Below are 15,315 nucleotides of genomic sequence, written 5' to 3' on the forward strand. Positions count from 1 at the left end.
TTCCCTTTTCTCGTAACCCCATCACTTGGTCCTCCATAATGCTGTTCAATGGGCAAATTATCAGGACAATATAAGGCGTTGCAGAGTTATGCTTTCGCTGGAACATCCAGGGCAGCAACTGGAAAATAACACTTTTACCATAGCCAGTGGGGAGAACACTCACGACATCGCGTCCTTCATATAAATTTCGAAGCGTATCAAGCTGCTTTTCCTTCAGATGATGTTGAAAATAGATTTGTGTTTTCGCATACTCCACACATGTATCGAAGTCCGCCATATTGTATAGAAGTACACCGGCGACTTACTTGTTGATCCTTACACCGGAAGACCTTTTTGGACAAAATTTGTCTGTATTACTCCGCCTTCTACTCCCGAGGTATTTTCTCGTTTACGGAAAGTGCCGACGGTTCCCGATTGCTACGGAAGATGATAGACACGGTGGCTGCATTTAAACTTGTGACATGTAGCAGCCTATCTTCCACTCAATTTAAAGTATATGAATTGATGTGATAGCTGCAGAGCTATACGATCAGTTCAGTCACTTCTTTCCGGTTCTTCGGCTAGTAATCGTGCTAAATGTTGGCCGGGTTCAGGCGTGTGGGACAAGGGGGTGCAGGCTAACTTGCACGTCTACATTTATTCAATGTGACTTGCAGTTTCAAAACACAAATAAGTCAATCGACTAGTCATGTTTTCTGTACTTTAATAATATCAAACTGCATTATCTCGAGAATGTAAGGACGCTTTTTTGAGGCAGTTCTTCGGATGCATGGGAACACTAATATTAATACCCGGCCTCCTCTGCCCCGATTACAAAAATATCGTCGTCAGAAAGCTACGTTATCGCAGCTAGGGAACACTCAGAAGAAAGAAAAACATGCTGTAAAATATGAGCATGTACAGCAAAGATTTCAAGGTATGTAAACATTAAGAAAAATATGTGTACTTTTTATTGTATAATGAGATAAATGACCAAATGCTTTAAATGAATAGAAAGCGTCTTCAAGTGACAACAAGCGTCGCCAGACAAAATCTATAAAAATACCGAATAAAGAAAGCGACATCAGAAGATGTGTTGTCAATATGACTATAATTCACCTTTATATTAAATTTCAATTTGATATTTGAAAAATTGACCGAGTTATGATGAATTGAATTTTACGATCTGCGGCGTGGCACGTGTGTGTAATAACCTGTACAGTTAAGAACGTGTCACTAGACAATATCTTTAAAAACTCTTACTAAAGTAAGCGACATCAGAGGACATGTTATGAATAAGACTTTTATTGATATATACTCCAAATTTTAGCTAGACATATGAAAAAACGACCGAGTTATGATGAATTTATTTTTTACGATTGGCGGCGTGGCACACGTGTGTGAATTGAACTCCACAGATCGTCAGACTTTACCTCTAAGATTAACCTATAAAGTAAGACACATCAGAAAATATCTTTTTCATATGACTATGAACACCTATGTGCCAAACTTCAGGTCGATATTTGAAAAAATGACATAGAAATGACGAATTGAATTTTTACGATTGGCGCCGTTGCACACGTGTATAAAGAAATCTACAGATCGTGAAGCGTCTTCAAACTATATCCCTAAAATTAATCTAAAAAAGTAAGCAACATCAGACGATATGTTATTCATATGACTAAAACACACTTTTATACCGAATTTCAGTTTGATATTTGAAAAAATTGACCCGAGTTATCGTGAGATAAATTTTACGATATACATGTACAAGTATGAAAATTTACAGCGTATCGCATATGTGTGCACACATATATAAGGACTTCGCATAGCTGAACACGGCCACCCAGGATTATATTGCTGTATAAACACTGGTATAGCATTTTGTTTGTTTTATTATTTGTTATTTTCCTCGTCAGAATGGATGATTTTATTTCAGTTCCATGGATGATTTTTTTTCAGTTTCATTCCTAGTAGAAGTTACCAGACCGCTACGGACTCTTTGTTCGTAATATATGTTCGTGTGACTATATATATGTAATGTGTTTGAAAACATATAAATACTGCGTTTTTATTTGTAGACTTATAAATAAAAATAAGATAAAAAAATAACTTTTAAAAAAGCTTAATGCTTAATACCGTCGATATTTTCATATTTTTAGTGATTCCTGCGGTATTGTTAACATGTCATTCGTAGAAGTAAAAACAAAAGTCGGTTTTCTAGCACACATGTTTTGGGAACTTTAACTTTTAGAGCTTTATCAAATGTTGACAATTCCCGCAAGACAACTAAGCTTGAATGTTTGCGCGTGCGCGGCCAGTGCATAGTCACCGATACCAACGACCATCAAAAGTATTGTGATGGTTGCATGCTGAATCAGCTCGGGAACTCATTTTTCTACGTACACCATCCACGAACTTAGACTTAATCTAATTACGTGGTACATCATAGTATTGAGACTGATGAATGGTATAAAGTACATAAACCCTGAATTCGATCGGGAACTTCATAAGTTTGAAACTTGCGCATGTGATTCATTGATTTGCAATTGTTGTTTTTCAATCTTTTTGATGAAACAGCCCTCGCTTGATCCTTTCTGACCAATATGTCTCTATACGTGTTCTATACGACTCATCAATCTTTAGCGAGATAGTAATGGATTTTATATTAAATGTCAATTCAGTAAACTTTTCTTGTGTTATTTTGTCATAGACTATGCATAAACTGACCTGTTTAGGGGCACCATCTTGTTTAATATAAAGTAATATAGAGGTCTCATTGTTAACGTAATTGATTATACCATCACATGCACAACAGCATGTCACTGAAACATTGTCTATACAGCAATATGATCCGGGCTGGTCGTATTCAGCTATACGGTCGAAGTCCTACGTACATGTAGACTTATGTGACACGCCGAGAGCTTCATACGTGTACTCATAAAACTTAAATACCCCACGATAACTCGGTAATTTAGCCCCGTGAAATCCATCGTTTCTGATTGTACAATGTTGTTTTTCACGTCCAATAAATAGGTTGAGAATGCATTTTTTTTATAAACCTGTTTTACTTTACAATATAGCTGTATATTTCATAAATTGTGTTGCATAGATGATCACCAAACCTTGTTTGTACGTGCGCTCAGGTATATATAAATCGGTTTTTAATGCATATACTTTCTGTTGATATGTATATTAAATGTTCAGTTTAGGGGAACTAAAGGTGAAACCTGCACTTGACGGGGAGGAGACTGATGTGAGACTAGTTATGAGAGGAGGGAAAGCAATTCCTGAAGGTTTTCTAGAAAGTGGTGATAAAGGTCAGGGACCTTCTCTACCTACACTAGATTTAATTAAGCTCATATTGGTGATCTATCTAAACAAAGGAATGATGACATATTGTGTTTAAAATCTACTTTTTAGACTCAAAGTGCATTTCAGTGACTATTCAGTCCATTTGTACTGGCCTAAGGAGGGTCTTTCTGTGGATGTCAAAGTGTTTACTGGAGGTAGAAGGTGAGGCCAAAATGTGTAGTGATGTGATATGAGTATTGAGATTTTCCTTGGCCAATAAAATGATGGGAAATGAACAGTTGTTTATAATCTACAAAAAAAAACAGTATTGAATATAGGAATAACATATTCTGTGCCTTAACTAAAATGCCTGTTTTGTTTTCTGAAAATGATGTTTAACAAATATTTGAGAAAAACAATCACTAAATTAAAACAGCAAGATTTTGAAGTTTTTCATTCAAATGAAAAATGGTACTGTTGGAACAAGTGACCTCATCAACCTCACATATTTACATCGGGAAAGTCTGAGGCTAAGTATATTAGCATTTTCAACTAAAATAAAATAGTCAAATACTTATTACACAGGATTGTACTGTACTGAGTGATTGTTTGGTGAAGTGGATAGCGCACTTGCCTTTCACCAAGGCGGCCGGGGTTCATTCCCCAACCAGACGTGAACAGATATGGGGTCACCTGCACGATCACGTTGGTTTTCTCTGGGTACCAAGTTTCCTCAAATAACCCCCCCCCCCCCCCAAATATAAGCTGAAATATGTGCTGTTTCATATTCGTTGTATTTTTAAATATAATCTCTTCAATACTTTAAAAACTCGTTGAGCTGGGCATGACTGACATTCAAAGTTGCGACGTAAAAGACAGTGACCACGCTTGCAACGTCATATCTTGCACCACTTTATTTCATGTATGTCATGGTCATTACAAAGTGGTATAGATTTGTGAACACTGATTCAAGTTTTTATTGTAAACATAATTTTGTCACAGCTATAACCGGAATAATATAATATGGAACCCTATTTGTTTACATTTCAATATTTGTGTATGACTTAATAACATATTTAATTATTTCCGTTTAAATGCACTGCAATTTCCCTTCTGGAGTGAAGCCAGAAATAAGCAGTTAAAATTAATATACATATATATGTTACCCGCCGGTATCAATCTTAAAAGTAACGTTAGAAATTATGACGTTGCAAGCGACGTCAGAAGTCATATAGCATACTTTCTTTAAAGTGGCGTCAAATCATCAAATATTGAAGGGCTGACATATTCTTCATATCGTTTTGATCAGAAATGTCTCTAGATTTCGAAATCATTAAAATCACAAAATTATTTTTTTTACTACTGGAGGACCCTAATCCCAGCAACATTCGTTAAGGACATTCCAATATGGCTGTCACACCAAACTATATATCAAATTGTATAATGCATTCCGTTAGCATTAAACAATCCCTGTCACAAAAAAATCCTCCAACATAATTGAGGTACATGCACACTAAATTTTAGAAAAAACAAACATTTTAACTGATGAAAAAAATAACTTTTTATATGTTCATTGTCCAAGCTGAATAAAAGTCACCATTCAGGAAGAAACCCCATTTAAACTTGTGAATATCATAAGGTTGGATGTCCATGGAGTTGCATTAGTCGAGAAAAATGTGAGAAAATGCTTCAAATCTCGAGAATGATGACATGTATTTTGATTGGATATTTTTTTTACAATAATTCATCAAGCTAACAAGCCTTTTGATACAAGTCAAGCCATATTACCTGAGTGAAAACCTGTAGTGCATGGTGTACAGGTAAAATCTCACTTGCTTTGCATGCTTTTTCCAGCCTCAGTTAGCATTGTTCGCTTTATGCTGAGTTGTGATTTATTCAGGGAAATATATGCCAATATTCTGGATATTTGACACGTTTTCTTACAATTTTCTCGACAAATTTATCTCCATGGACATCCAACCTTATGATATTTACAAGTTTAAATGGGTTTTTTTCCTGAATTGTGACTTTTATTTAACTTGGAAAATGGACACATAAAAAGTGAGTGTTTTCATCAGTTATTGAATGTTTTTTCGAAATTTAGTGTGCATGCATGGGAATGTCGATGTCGATTTCATCCTTTCAGATAGCAACCTTTTTGCCCACCACAAGTGGATACATATTGCAGCAGGCTCATACTACAACTAATTACACTTGCCGATCTCAAAGTTACATTAATAAAAATGGATATCATGACTATAAGATAACCATTCAAATGTATATAATCAGGACTCAAGTCTGTCCGTCTGTCAACTTTTCTTTTCTCATATGTGAATGGCTCCGTCAATTTTGACGATTATGCCAGGTTTTTTAAAAACGTGAAGAAAGGAATAGTGGAAGTGTTGTTTTTAGTTTTGTAATTATTTTAATGGTTAGGATAAAAGAGGGTTAAAAACTATGACTTATTGTGCAAGAGTAAGGACGTCAAGGTCTGGGTAGGGTATATGAGCCTTGACGTCCTTTGGTGTTGTGTATTGTACTGCTGCTTCCAGTAGGAGGTTCCAATGTGTGATAGTGTAAGGACCTAATCATGTCTTTGTATGTATGTTCTTTTATATGATGTTAGTGTTTTTAGGTGGCGTTTTAGGAATCGGAGTGATTTGTTTGCGTTGTTAGTGATGTTGTTGATGTAAGTGTCCGATATAAGATTGCTGTGTAGTGTTAACACTTGGTATTTACTGGAGTCTACTTGTTGTCATGTGTGGTTTTGTAGTTTGTATTTATAGTTTTGATTTGGTGCGTTTGTTTTATGTTGAGATAAAAATGCACTTGTCTGGATGAAATTGCACGAGCCAGTTTTGCTCCCATTCTCCTGCTGAGTCTATGTCCTGTTAATTGTATCTATTAATTTGCATGTGCGAAGAGTTTAAGAGTTCCATAAAGTGCTGATCGACCTAGGGACAATATTGTCCGATTTGTATCTTATCGCACCCGAGCTTCAGTCTACGAGGCAAGATTCAACCTCATCAAGTCGAACCACCCAACTTTACCAGACCGCCGGCACTCTATATAAACGAAGCACTGATGAAACCGCGGGTTGAAGAGTAGAGTTAGGCCCTATGGTTAAAAAAGAACAAACACATATATGGTGCGTGGACCATTGACGATCGCGTTGTTATTCGCGATTACCGCCATTGAAAGGCAGTGACCTTTACAGCTATCCCGACCCCACTCCCCGTCGGGCCGAGCCCATGACTCTTGCTCAACGCGTCTCCATGTCGGCACCTTCCAAATAGACTATATGTATTTGACAAATGAATACAACTTTGAAGGAAGTTTTAGTCTGATATATTGCCAATATTATATGTTTCCTAATGTTTGAAAATAATACTATTTAATTTCACAGTGTTATTAGTAAATAAATCGTAGCATTAGTTCATTACAAGATTATAAATCCTCAAACTCAAAACAGCCAATAATAATCAGTATTTTTACTGCCATTAAATTACCGTGATTGAAATACGTTTATTAGCATCAACTTTCTTATACCGTAATTATTAGCTAATTCATGGGAGCAGATTTATTTTTATCCTGTGAAGCCTTATAGGGTCTCAAATACAGATTTTATATTACATATTTCATAAATGTACATGTATGTCGAAAATAATATCATGTAAATATATCTCAGAGAACAGTTATTTCCCTTAATATATTTCAATGCAATATGAGTCTCTTATCTAGTTTACGAGTCTTGGATTACTAAAAAAATATACCAATATTGAATTGACATATTCCGTCTTTGCGTATTGCAGAGTTATCTTCTCTTGTGAGCAGGTATTGATTGTTACGTCATTGGTTTGTGTGAGAAAATTACGTCGTTTTCTCAAAAATTGATGACGTTACTCTCACAAACCAATGACGTAACAATCAATNAATTTAGGAGTGGGACGACTGGTTCGCCCGTTATCAGTAAAATGGGACCGGGTGGGGTGTTATGTGGGGCAGTATGTTTCAATGAGATAGCACTATAAAGTCGGCATCAGTTCCGCGCTATCACAATGAAACAAACACAAACATATCGCAGCCTTCCGAAACACACGCATATACTACACGCATTCATCTTGCACACATGAAAGGCCAAAAGTGAGGCATTGTCAAGAGAGACATTAGGAAAAAGAAAGTTATTTAGAAAGAAGAGAAAAGATAAGATCCCAAATTTAGCCGCCTCTTACGATCATGCAATGGAGGCAGCAGGTACAATTCTTACGCCCTTCATGCAGGGGCTCTTTATCACAATACTTTCATTACACTGGTTGATCATGCAAGATGTGAACAGCTCGGTAAATAAGGAAATGACCCGTGGGGGACCATGTATTGCATTGCAATACTTTGCCTTGTTCTATATAGCAACTCTATCCGAAAAGGTATTTCTTGTGCAATTAAGAAGATGATTCAAAGTGGTTATTCGATTAGTCGTGCGATAATGCATGATATATGTTTTATATATGTGTTCATTTGTTTCAGATACAACCCCAGTGTAAATGCTGTAGCAACCGCATCACATCTACAGTTATGGTAAGATCAGTTCTTGTTATGGACAATAGTCTATCCCTCGATCGACACACTCCTGTAGATCGGGGATCGAGAACACAAAAGACCCAGGGGGCCTGTATCACTCACCTGGATAATTAAGCAACCATGAACAATTTCTCAATAAACGTAAAACTATTTCCAAATATTGGCTTGTCTCTAAGCAACACCGCTTCCTCATTGGGTCCTTTCTTTCTACGCCAATGAAGTGGGATTGATTTAAACATTAAAGTAATTTACCCCTATTGGGCCCGTCCCTCTGCCAAACGGCAACATCTTTCTTCTTTCTGTAGCTAGGATGCCATTCACCGATTTCAGATTCAATTGAATGTAACTTGTTATCTACGCATTGATTCAAATTATTTTGCCACTGTAAGCTTGTAAATGTTGTAATTAGTGGTTAAAATCAGTAAAATGAAGTTTCAAATCTTCAGGTGGTAGTAATAATGCTGCTTTTGCGGCACGTTTTGCCTCTTTATTACCTGGTATTCCCGCATGTCCGGGAACCCAGCAAAAGGTTATTTGACATATTTAGGCAACAGCATGTAATGATGCTAGGATTTTTAGAATGGCGATATTATTAAAATTTATGTTGCGAAGGCTTTGTAGAACAGATAGAATGGAATCAGATAACTGACTGTGGTACATCATTTGATTTAATGTGCTCAAGGCCGAGATAGATAACATGCGCTTCTGTTGAAAAAATTGACGCATCATTGGGCATCCGGCATCCAACTGTAGCATCTTTATGGTTATCTTTCGAACCGTCCGTATAAAACGACTCAAAGTACTGAAGGAGATGGATTTTGAAGATTTACCTCAATATCCCATATTGAGCCGCGCCCCTTTTCCACAAAAGTGGTCACACTCTCCGTTTATACAAAAAAAGTTCTCTAAGCCCTAAAATGCTCTGGACCGAATTCGGTTAAAATCCCGACAATGAAATAAAAGGAGAAGGATTATAAAAAAATTACCTCAAGTTCGATACCCTGTCTCCAGGACACATACACACAAGCACGCATAGACAACACATATGGAGACATGTCCTTAAATTACATTTGCTGTTAATAAGACGCTAAACAAATTTAAACCAAACCCCTTTTGGACACCGCCCCTCTGACACAAGGGGTGCCACACCCTCTGTGTATACACAATTGAGTTCCCTTCGCCCAAGGATGCGTTGTTATGGACCAACTTTGGGTAAAATCCCTTCAATCGTACAAAAGAAGAAGGATTTTAAAGATTCACCTTAATTTCCCCTATACTCCCTCTTTTACTAGGTAAACCACTCCCTCTGTTTATACAAAATTAAGTCATCTTTGCCCAATTATCGATGCTCCAGGCCTAATTTAGTAGAAGTCCACTGAACCGTTCAGAACAAGTAGCGTTTTAAATAAAAAGTTGACGGACGCCGCGTCACTGCAATAACTCACTTGATTTCATTTTTTGTATCATGCTCAAGCATGGATTTTGTGCACAGGCCTATTTTTTTGTTCTTGTTATAACTTAACAAATGCATCTTATTTTATCAATAATTTTGAAACATTTTGAAGAGACTTAAAGCCAAATACTATTTTCAATATTAACATTTGACTTTTTGATCGTTTGACATGATCTAAGCGAGTAACAAAATAGTTGGTTTCAGCGCAGAATACATGCCTGAGCATAATAACGGTTTCGTGAATACCGACCCAGGTGAGCAACAGAACCGTGGAGCCAAAGTGTTATCGAAGGAGGCGGCTAATGGGGGAACCCCTACATAATTTGTGTTTTATATCTTCTTCTTGGGAAGAAATAAATCGGTTGCACCCATTGTTGTACTTACCTAGTCCGAAGGTTCGTCCGTCAACGATTTCTTAAAACGACATCTTAACCGCTGAGTAGAATTTGACTGGAAGCAGTCTTTAGAGGGAGATTTAACATTATAATACTAAAGAGGCTAATTAGATATCGGCCAGGTTTTGTTTTTGTAGTTGTATTGTGTTACAGCCAATCGACTTTGCAAGTCATTTATGACCAAACAACACGTTAAAATAGGCAATCACAAAAATGAAAACATCAAATCAGAAAGGAAAATGTTTAAAAGTTGTAAAAAAAATCAACAAGAAACAAATTGGTTGTAACTCATATCAGATCTTATTTTATAGATTAACTGAGTGTAAATAATCAGATACATATTGAACAGTAACTGTGTCAAATAAACTTTTCATGCACGATCCATTATAGAATCTGTCATGTGTTTGTTTGAAATCAGCGCATTCAATCATAAAATGATTGTAAGGGACATGCATGACAATAGTGTTGCTCTTCTTTATGTAAAATGTAACTATGTGTGATGTAGGTATGGCCTATGCGCAGTCGCGAGAGGACAACCTCCTCTCTAGACGCTAGGAAATAAAAGGTAGTTAGAAGTAGAAGGAAATATAAAGATACCAACTATTGCAATGTGTGCAGCAGATATGTTTTGGTCGCATTGTGTTCCCAAGCCATATAGAGGGCATAAAAACAAATCTCCAGTTCTGCAGGGGGTTATAATTGACTTAGGGGTGTTGCCCCAGTCCTGGGGACTAATTTCTTGGGCAATAACTGTCAAACGGTTAAGATCTCCACTCCATAACCATATATATATACCATTGCCGGGAATCAAGAGACGAACACAATCTGGGTATTAAAATTGACCCTGGTGCCTTGCCATACCCATTTGAACTCAATTTCTGGACTTTTGTCTTTAAAATGGTTGAGATTCTCAACCCAGAGCCATATATTCCATTGCTGCACTGGAAGATCTAGTTTAGCGATAAAGGCCCTCTGGACCTCTTTTTTCAGTAGTTGTAAAGGATTTGTAAGAAAAGCTGTTATTATTGAATGTTTTAGCTCATCTACTACGAACGGAATTATCTTAACCAAAGCAAAACTGTTTCCCTTTAGTTTACATACATACATGCTATATGTTGTGGATTTTTTCTGTTTTTCTTTTTTAGTTTCTTCATCGGTGGATTGCTATTGTAATAGTTTCTATTATAATTATATTAACTATTATGTATATCCAAAGGGAATCACTTTTCATGTCTACACATGAAAACCTGCATCAAGGATATATAAAAAATGGCAAAAAACTCCCGGATGTTGTTGACGTACCGATACTTCCTTTGAATGACAAACGAGACGTGGTAAAAGAAAGGTCAAGGACAGCTGAAGATAGGGCGGTACAAGAGTTTTTCCCAGAGGATCGTACTCTTAGTGGATATATAGTGTACGACTGTAGCACACAACATTCTGGTTTATGTGGCGGATGGTCGGATAGAATGTCAGGAATACTTAGTACCTTTGGCATAGCAATTATATCCCGTCGCCATTTTAAGATCAATCATGATAAGCCGTGTGCCTTTGACAACTTTCTTGAGCCAAATAGGTATAACTGGACATTTGACAAATCTGAAATACCAACGAACTCTGATTACATGTACTTAATTGACAATAACTCTAAAAATCTCAGGGTTCTGTCTTTGAAAACAAAACATCTAGAAAATGCTTTTAAAACAAATGTAACTTTCATACGAATGAACTGGGATATGACACTGGATTTTAGAAAACGACCAGATATCGCAGAAGACTTTCCGTGGGTAACAAAACTTCAGTATGCTGATATATATTACGGATTGTATCATTACCTCTTCAAGCCCGGTAAAACGGTTCTACACGAATTCGCTAACTTACAGAAAAGGAGGAAGCATGAATTATTAGCATGTGCTCATGCACGTGCAGGAGACCCTGGTAGTAAGCGGCGAGATTTTTCATATATTTGGAAGTTTCTCTCGAAATTAGACCGGTCGAAATATGATATTTTCATAGCCTCAGATCAGCAATATGTTCGGGATGCTGGCATTGACTCGCTCGAAGGATATGATGTCATTACCACGCCGGGTGTATTAGGGAACATGGACATTGGTTCAGTTGGGTGTGACGTGTTAATGACAGGTATGGTGGACTTCAACACCCTGACGACATGCGACCTGCTTGTGATCACTGACAGTGGGTTCAGTATATTATCGGCTTATGTAAGAGGCACCTCCGACAATCTGTACTGTATGGGAGATAATGATGTGTTCCCTTGCTCCCGAAACACACTAGAAGATATTTATCCAGGCAACATGCTTGCTCCACGATTACAATGACGTATTGAATGAAGCAACGACTATGCGAAGGGCAAATATACCTTCAAACAGTGAAAATTACACTCTTTGTGTCACTGTGCCTTATTTGTCTTTAAATGAAAAACGCAAATTAAGACACACGGAGTTCCTTTACGAAAATATTGAGTCTCTGGCATGCTATTGCTGCGATATCGCCGCGTGTTTAGATTTCGTATGCAAATTAGGTTTCCGGCGATATAGCCAGAATGTTCTGGTTTACTTGCGGAACGATATAGACAGAATGTTCTGGTGCACTTGCGGGACGATATAGACAGAATGTTCTGGTTCACTTGCGGGACGATAAGCAAGATTGGTATTCCAACAATCAGAAATATATGACAATATTGCAACAGGGTTTTGGAGTATATAGTTTAGATTATAATTCATAGCTTATATCGATCAGATATTGGTTACAAAATTCAACATATATGTATACATATTATTTCACAATGTAATATTTGTTAAAAATATTTATCAATAATGTAAATATATTGTATAAGTAGGAACAATTTTATAAGAAACATGCAGTGCTGTATAGAAGCAACATGAACTTCTGTACGGATATTACAGCAAGACATGAAACAAGATTTTGATATGATGTACTACACTGCTAGATCATAACTGGTACATATTGTAGAATTGTGTACGACACAATTTAAACTTGATATTGTTGCAGGAAAATGCACTACAGTTCATTTAAGATTTTACATGTTTTGTGATCATGGATTATGAAAAAAACAGAAGAAAACATAATTTACATTATACCTTATAAGACTCGAAACATCACCAGAATATGTTATCTGTTGTGCACTTCTGGCGATGTTCTAGTGACATTCTGCTGATATGAAATGTGTGCCAGAACATTACCAGAATGTCACCGCTAGCGGCGATCTGGCAACATGTTCTGGCGAACTTATGTGTGCGTCGCGATATAGCTGCAAACTTTTCTATTTCTGTAAGGGTTTTAATCAAAATGGAAAATAATTCTTAGTTAAAGATATTTGTCTATCCACGTTAAATATGCGTTTGTTTCTTTAAAGGGACTATAATGGTAAAAATGACTGTTAAAAAATATCATAAAAAGAAACAATTGAAAAAAATACCACCAAACTTACACTTATTGAAAGTGACTGCCAGTATATTTGATAAATGCTATGTTCTTTTGAAATCAAATTCTTCGCATGCGTTTATCCGAGAAAGAAAACTAACATTTTTATTAACATGGCGAAACTGCGAAGCCAGATGGAGTCTTTCATGACTGAGAAAGTACATAAGCTAGAATGGGGGGATACATACCTTGTAAAAGCAAGCCAAGAAGTTACCTTAGACATGCAGCCGATATATCTAGAAACAGACAAAACAAAGATTGATTCCGACTTTATAGCCGCCATTTACAGTAGGTGAAGCTACCAAACACGCAGTGAATGTCATGATAGAGTGACGATTATCCAATCTTGGGGCACCATTAGGGATAATTTAGCAGTGTTTCACGCAATTAAAGAAATGAAAATAATGCATTTTTAAAAAATGAAACTAGTCGCCAGTATAAAAAGTGTATTTTTGAATTTAACGCATATCATGTGTTTGTGTTCCAGAAGCTATTGATGTCATCTTGCATTCTTGAGGAGAATGTGCATTCCAGGAACACATAGGTTAGCACGGGCTTCAACCTCCCGGTCATTTAAAGTTTGTTTTGTTTTCTGTTACAAAATATCAGAATTATGATGCATCATTATGTTGTATCAAACACATCTGCGAGCAAATGCACACATACTTACAAGATGTAAACATTTGAAAAGGTTACTAAACTGATATAAGTAAAAATCACAAAAAGTCCGTTTACTCTTGCGTCTCAATGTTTTTTATTACTGCTAACAGAACTTGGGCCTCTTAAAAGCGTCAATGCCATCACGCTACATGTTCTTAAAAGTGCTTAAGATTGCTGATCCCGTATCTTAGATGCCAGAAACCATAGCCTATTCATTTGTTCTGCTTTTGGAATGTTTTACCTCCTAACCTACAAAATTGTCTCATCGTATATTCTTTATTAAGCAATAATATAATACTTCAACATTTCATAAAATGTTATTCCATCATTTTATGTCCCTCTTCTCTTTTGTCTAAGGGAACTGTTGTAACCTTCGTATTCGATAGTCGCTAAAATAGATAAATAAAATTTAAGACCGCTAATACATTTTGCTATCTCGAATAAATACTACGGTTTGCAGAAACAGTAAAGAGTAATAAAAGTAATGTTGATATTTCAACTGGCTCTGGTATGCTGATCGGGATGTGGTATGCTGATGTACTAAGCCAATACATTGTATAATCCGCTAATATTTGTAAGAATACCAATGTATACCATTTTGATAGAAATCAACTTTCATTGAAGTGACGCTATTAGAGAAGACATCGAAAACATTTTCATACATTTTAGGATCCCTATCCAACTGCACTGTTTACTTTCGTCAATACAGTGACCTCTCCTTAATTTTGTTTTGGGTATAACTGTATCACATCTGGACCAGTACACGTACGTTAACCAGGTAGCTTAGTATGTTGGAACGATAGATATGAATCTGAAATGCAGGATTCGAAAAACAGAAGAGCCCTGGTGATCTTTTTGCACTGGAGGATACTGCTTTTTGTTAGATTTTGTTTATTATTTTTCATTGAAACCTCACAAGGTATGGTTTTCTTTTCAATTTGGTTTGGTTACGTATTGTTTAACGTCCTATCAGCAGCTAAGGTCATTTAAGGACGGCCTCCCCTGTGTGCAAGATGCATGCGTGTAGTGTATGCGTGTGTTTTGGGAGGCTGCGATATGTTCGCGTTTGTCTGCTTGTGATAGCGTGGAACTGATGCCGACCTTATGATTCACAAAGATTAATCCATACCTCATAAAAACCCTGTCCAATACGTAGTTAGTTTTCGGTAGTAATGTGTGGGATATTTAAGGACATTCATTACCCCCCTTTCAGATATACAACTAAAGTTTTTTTGGGTTTTTTTTACCAACAATTATCAATCATTTACATAGCATGTATGATTGTAATGCTCATGATGATGATGATGATGTTTGTCACTGTGTATGGGTGATGATGATGATGATGATGATTGTACATAAGATGATGATGATGAAGATGATGATGAAGTTGATTGTCAATGTGTATGTACGATGATGATAAGATGATGATGATGATGATGATAGTACATACGATGATGATGATGAAGTTGATTGTCAATGTGTATGTACGAT

The 15,315-nt window shown here is 36.5% G+C and overlaps 1 protein-coding gene across 1 annotated transcript in view; it reads left to right on the forward strand.

Annotated features, from left to right (window-relative positions):
- The window catches only part of LOC110446239, a 35,406-nt gene extending 20,628 nt beyond the window's left edge, over positions 1-14,778 (forward strand). Inside the window, exons 2-3 of the mRNA XM_021491280.1 lie at positions 7,798-7,848; positions 10,916-14,778. Coding sequence (XP_021346955.1) covers positions 10,929-12,038 — 1,110 coding nt within the window. The 5' untranslated portion in view covers positions 7,798-7,848; positions 10,916-10,928 and the 3' untranslated portion in view covers positions 12,039-14,778. The remainder of the gene's footprint in view (positions 1-7,797; positions 7,849-10,915) is intronic.
- The last annotated feature ends 537 nt before the right edge of the window (positions 14,779-15,315 follow it).

Source organism: Mizuhopecten yessoensis, unplaced genomic scaffold (genome assembly GCF_002113885.1).
Source record: "Mizuhopecten yessoensis strain PY_sf001 unplaced genomic scaffold, ASM211388v2 scaffold2663, whole genome shotgun sequence".
Taxonomy (NCBI): Eukaryota; Metazoa; Mollusca; class Bivalvia; order Pectinida; family Pectinidae; genus Mizuhopecten; species Mizuhopecten yessoensis.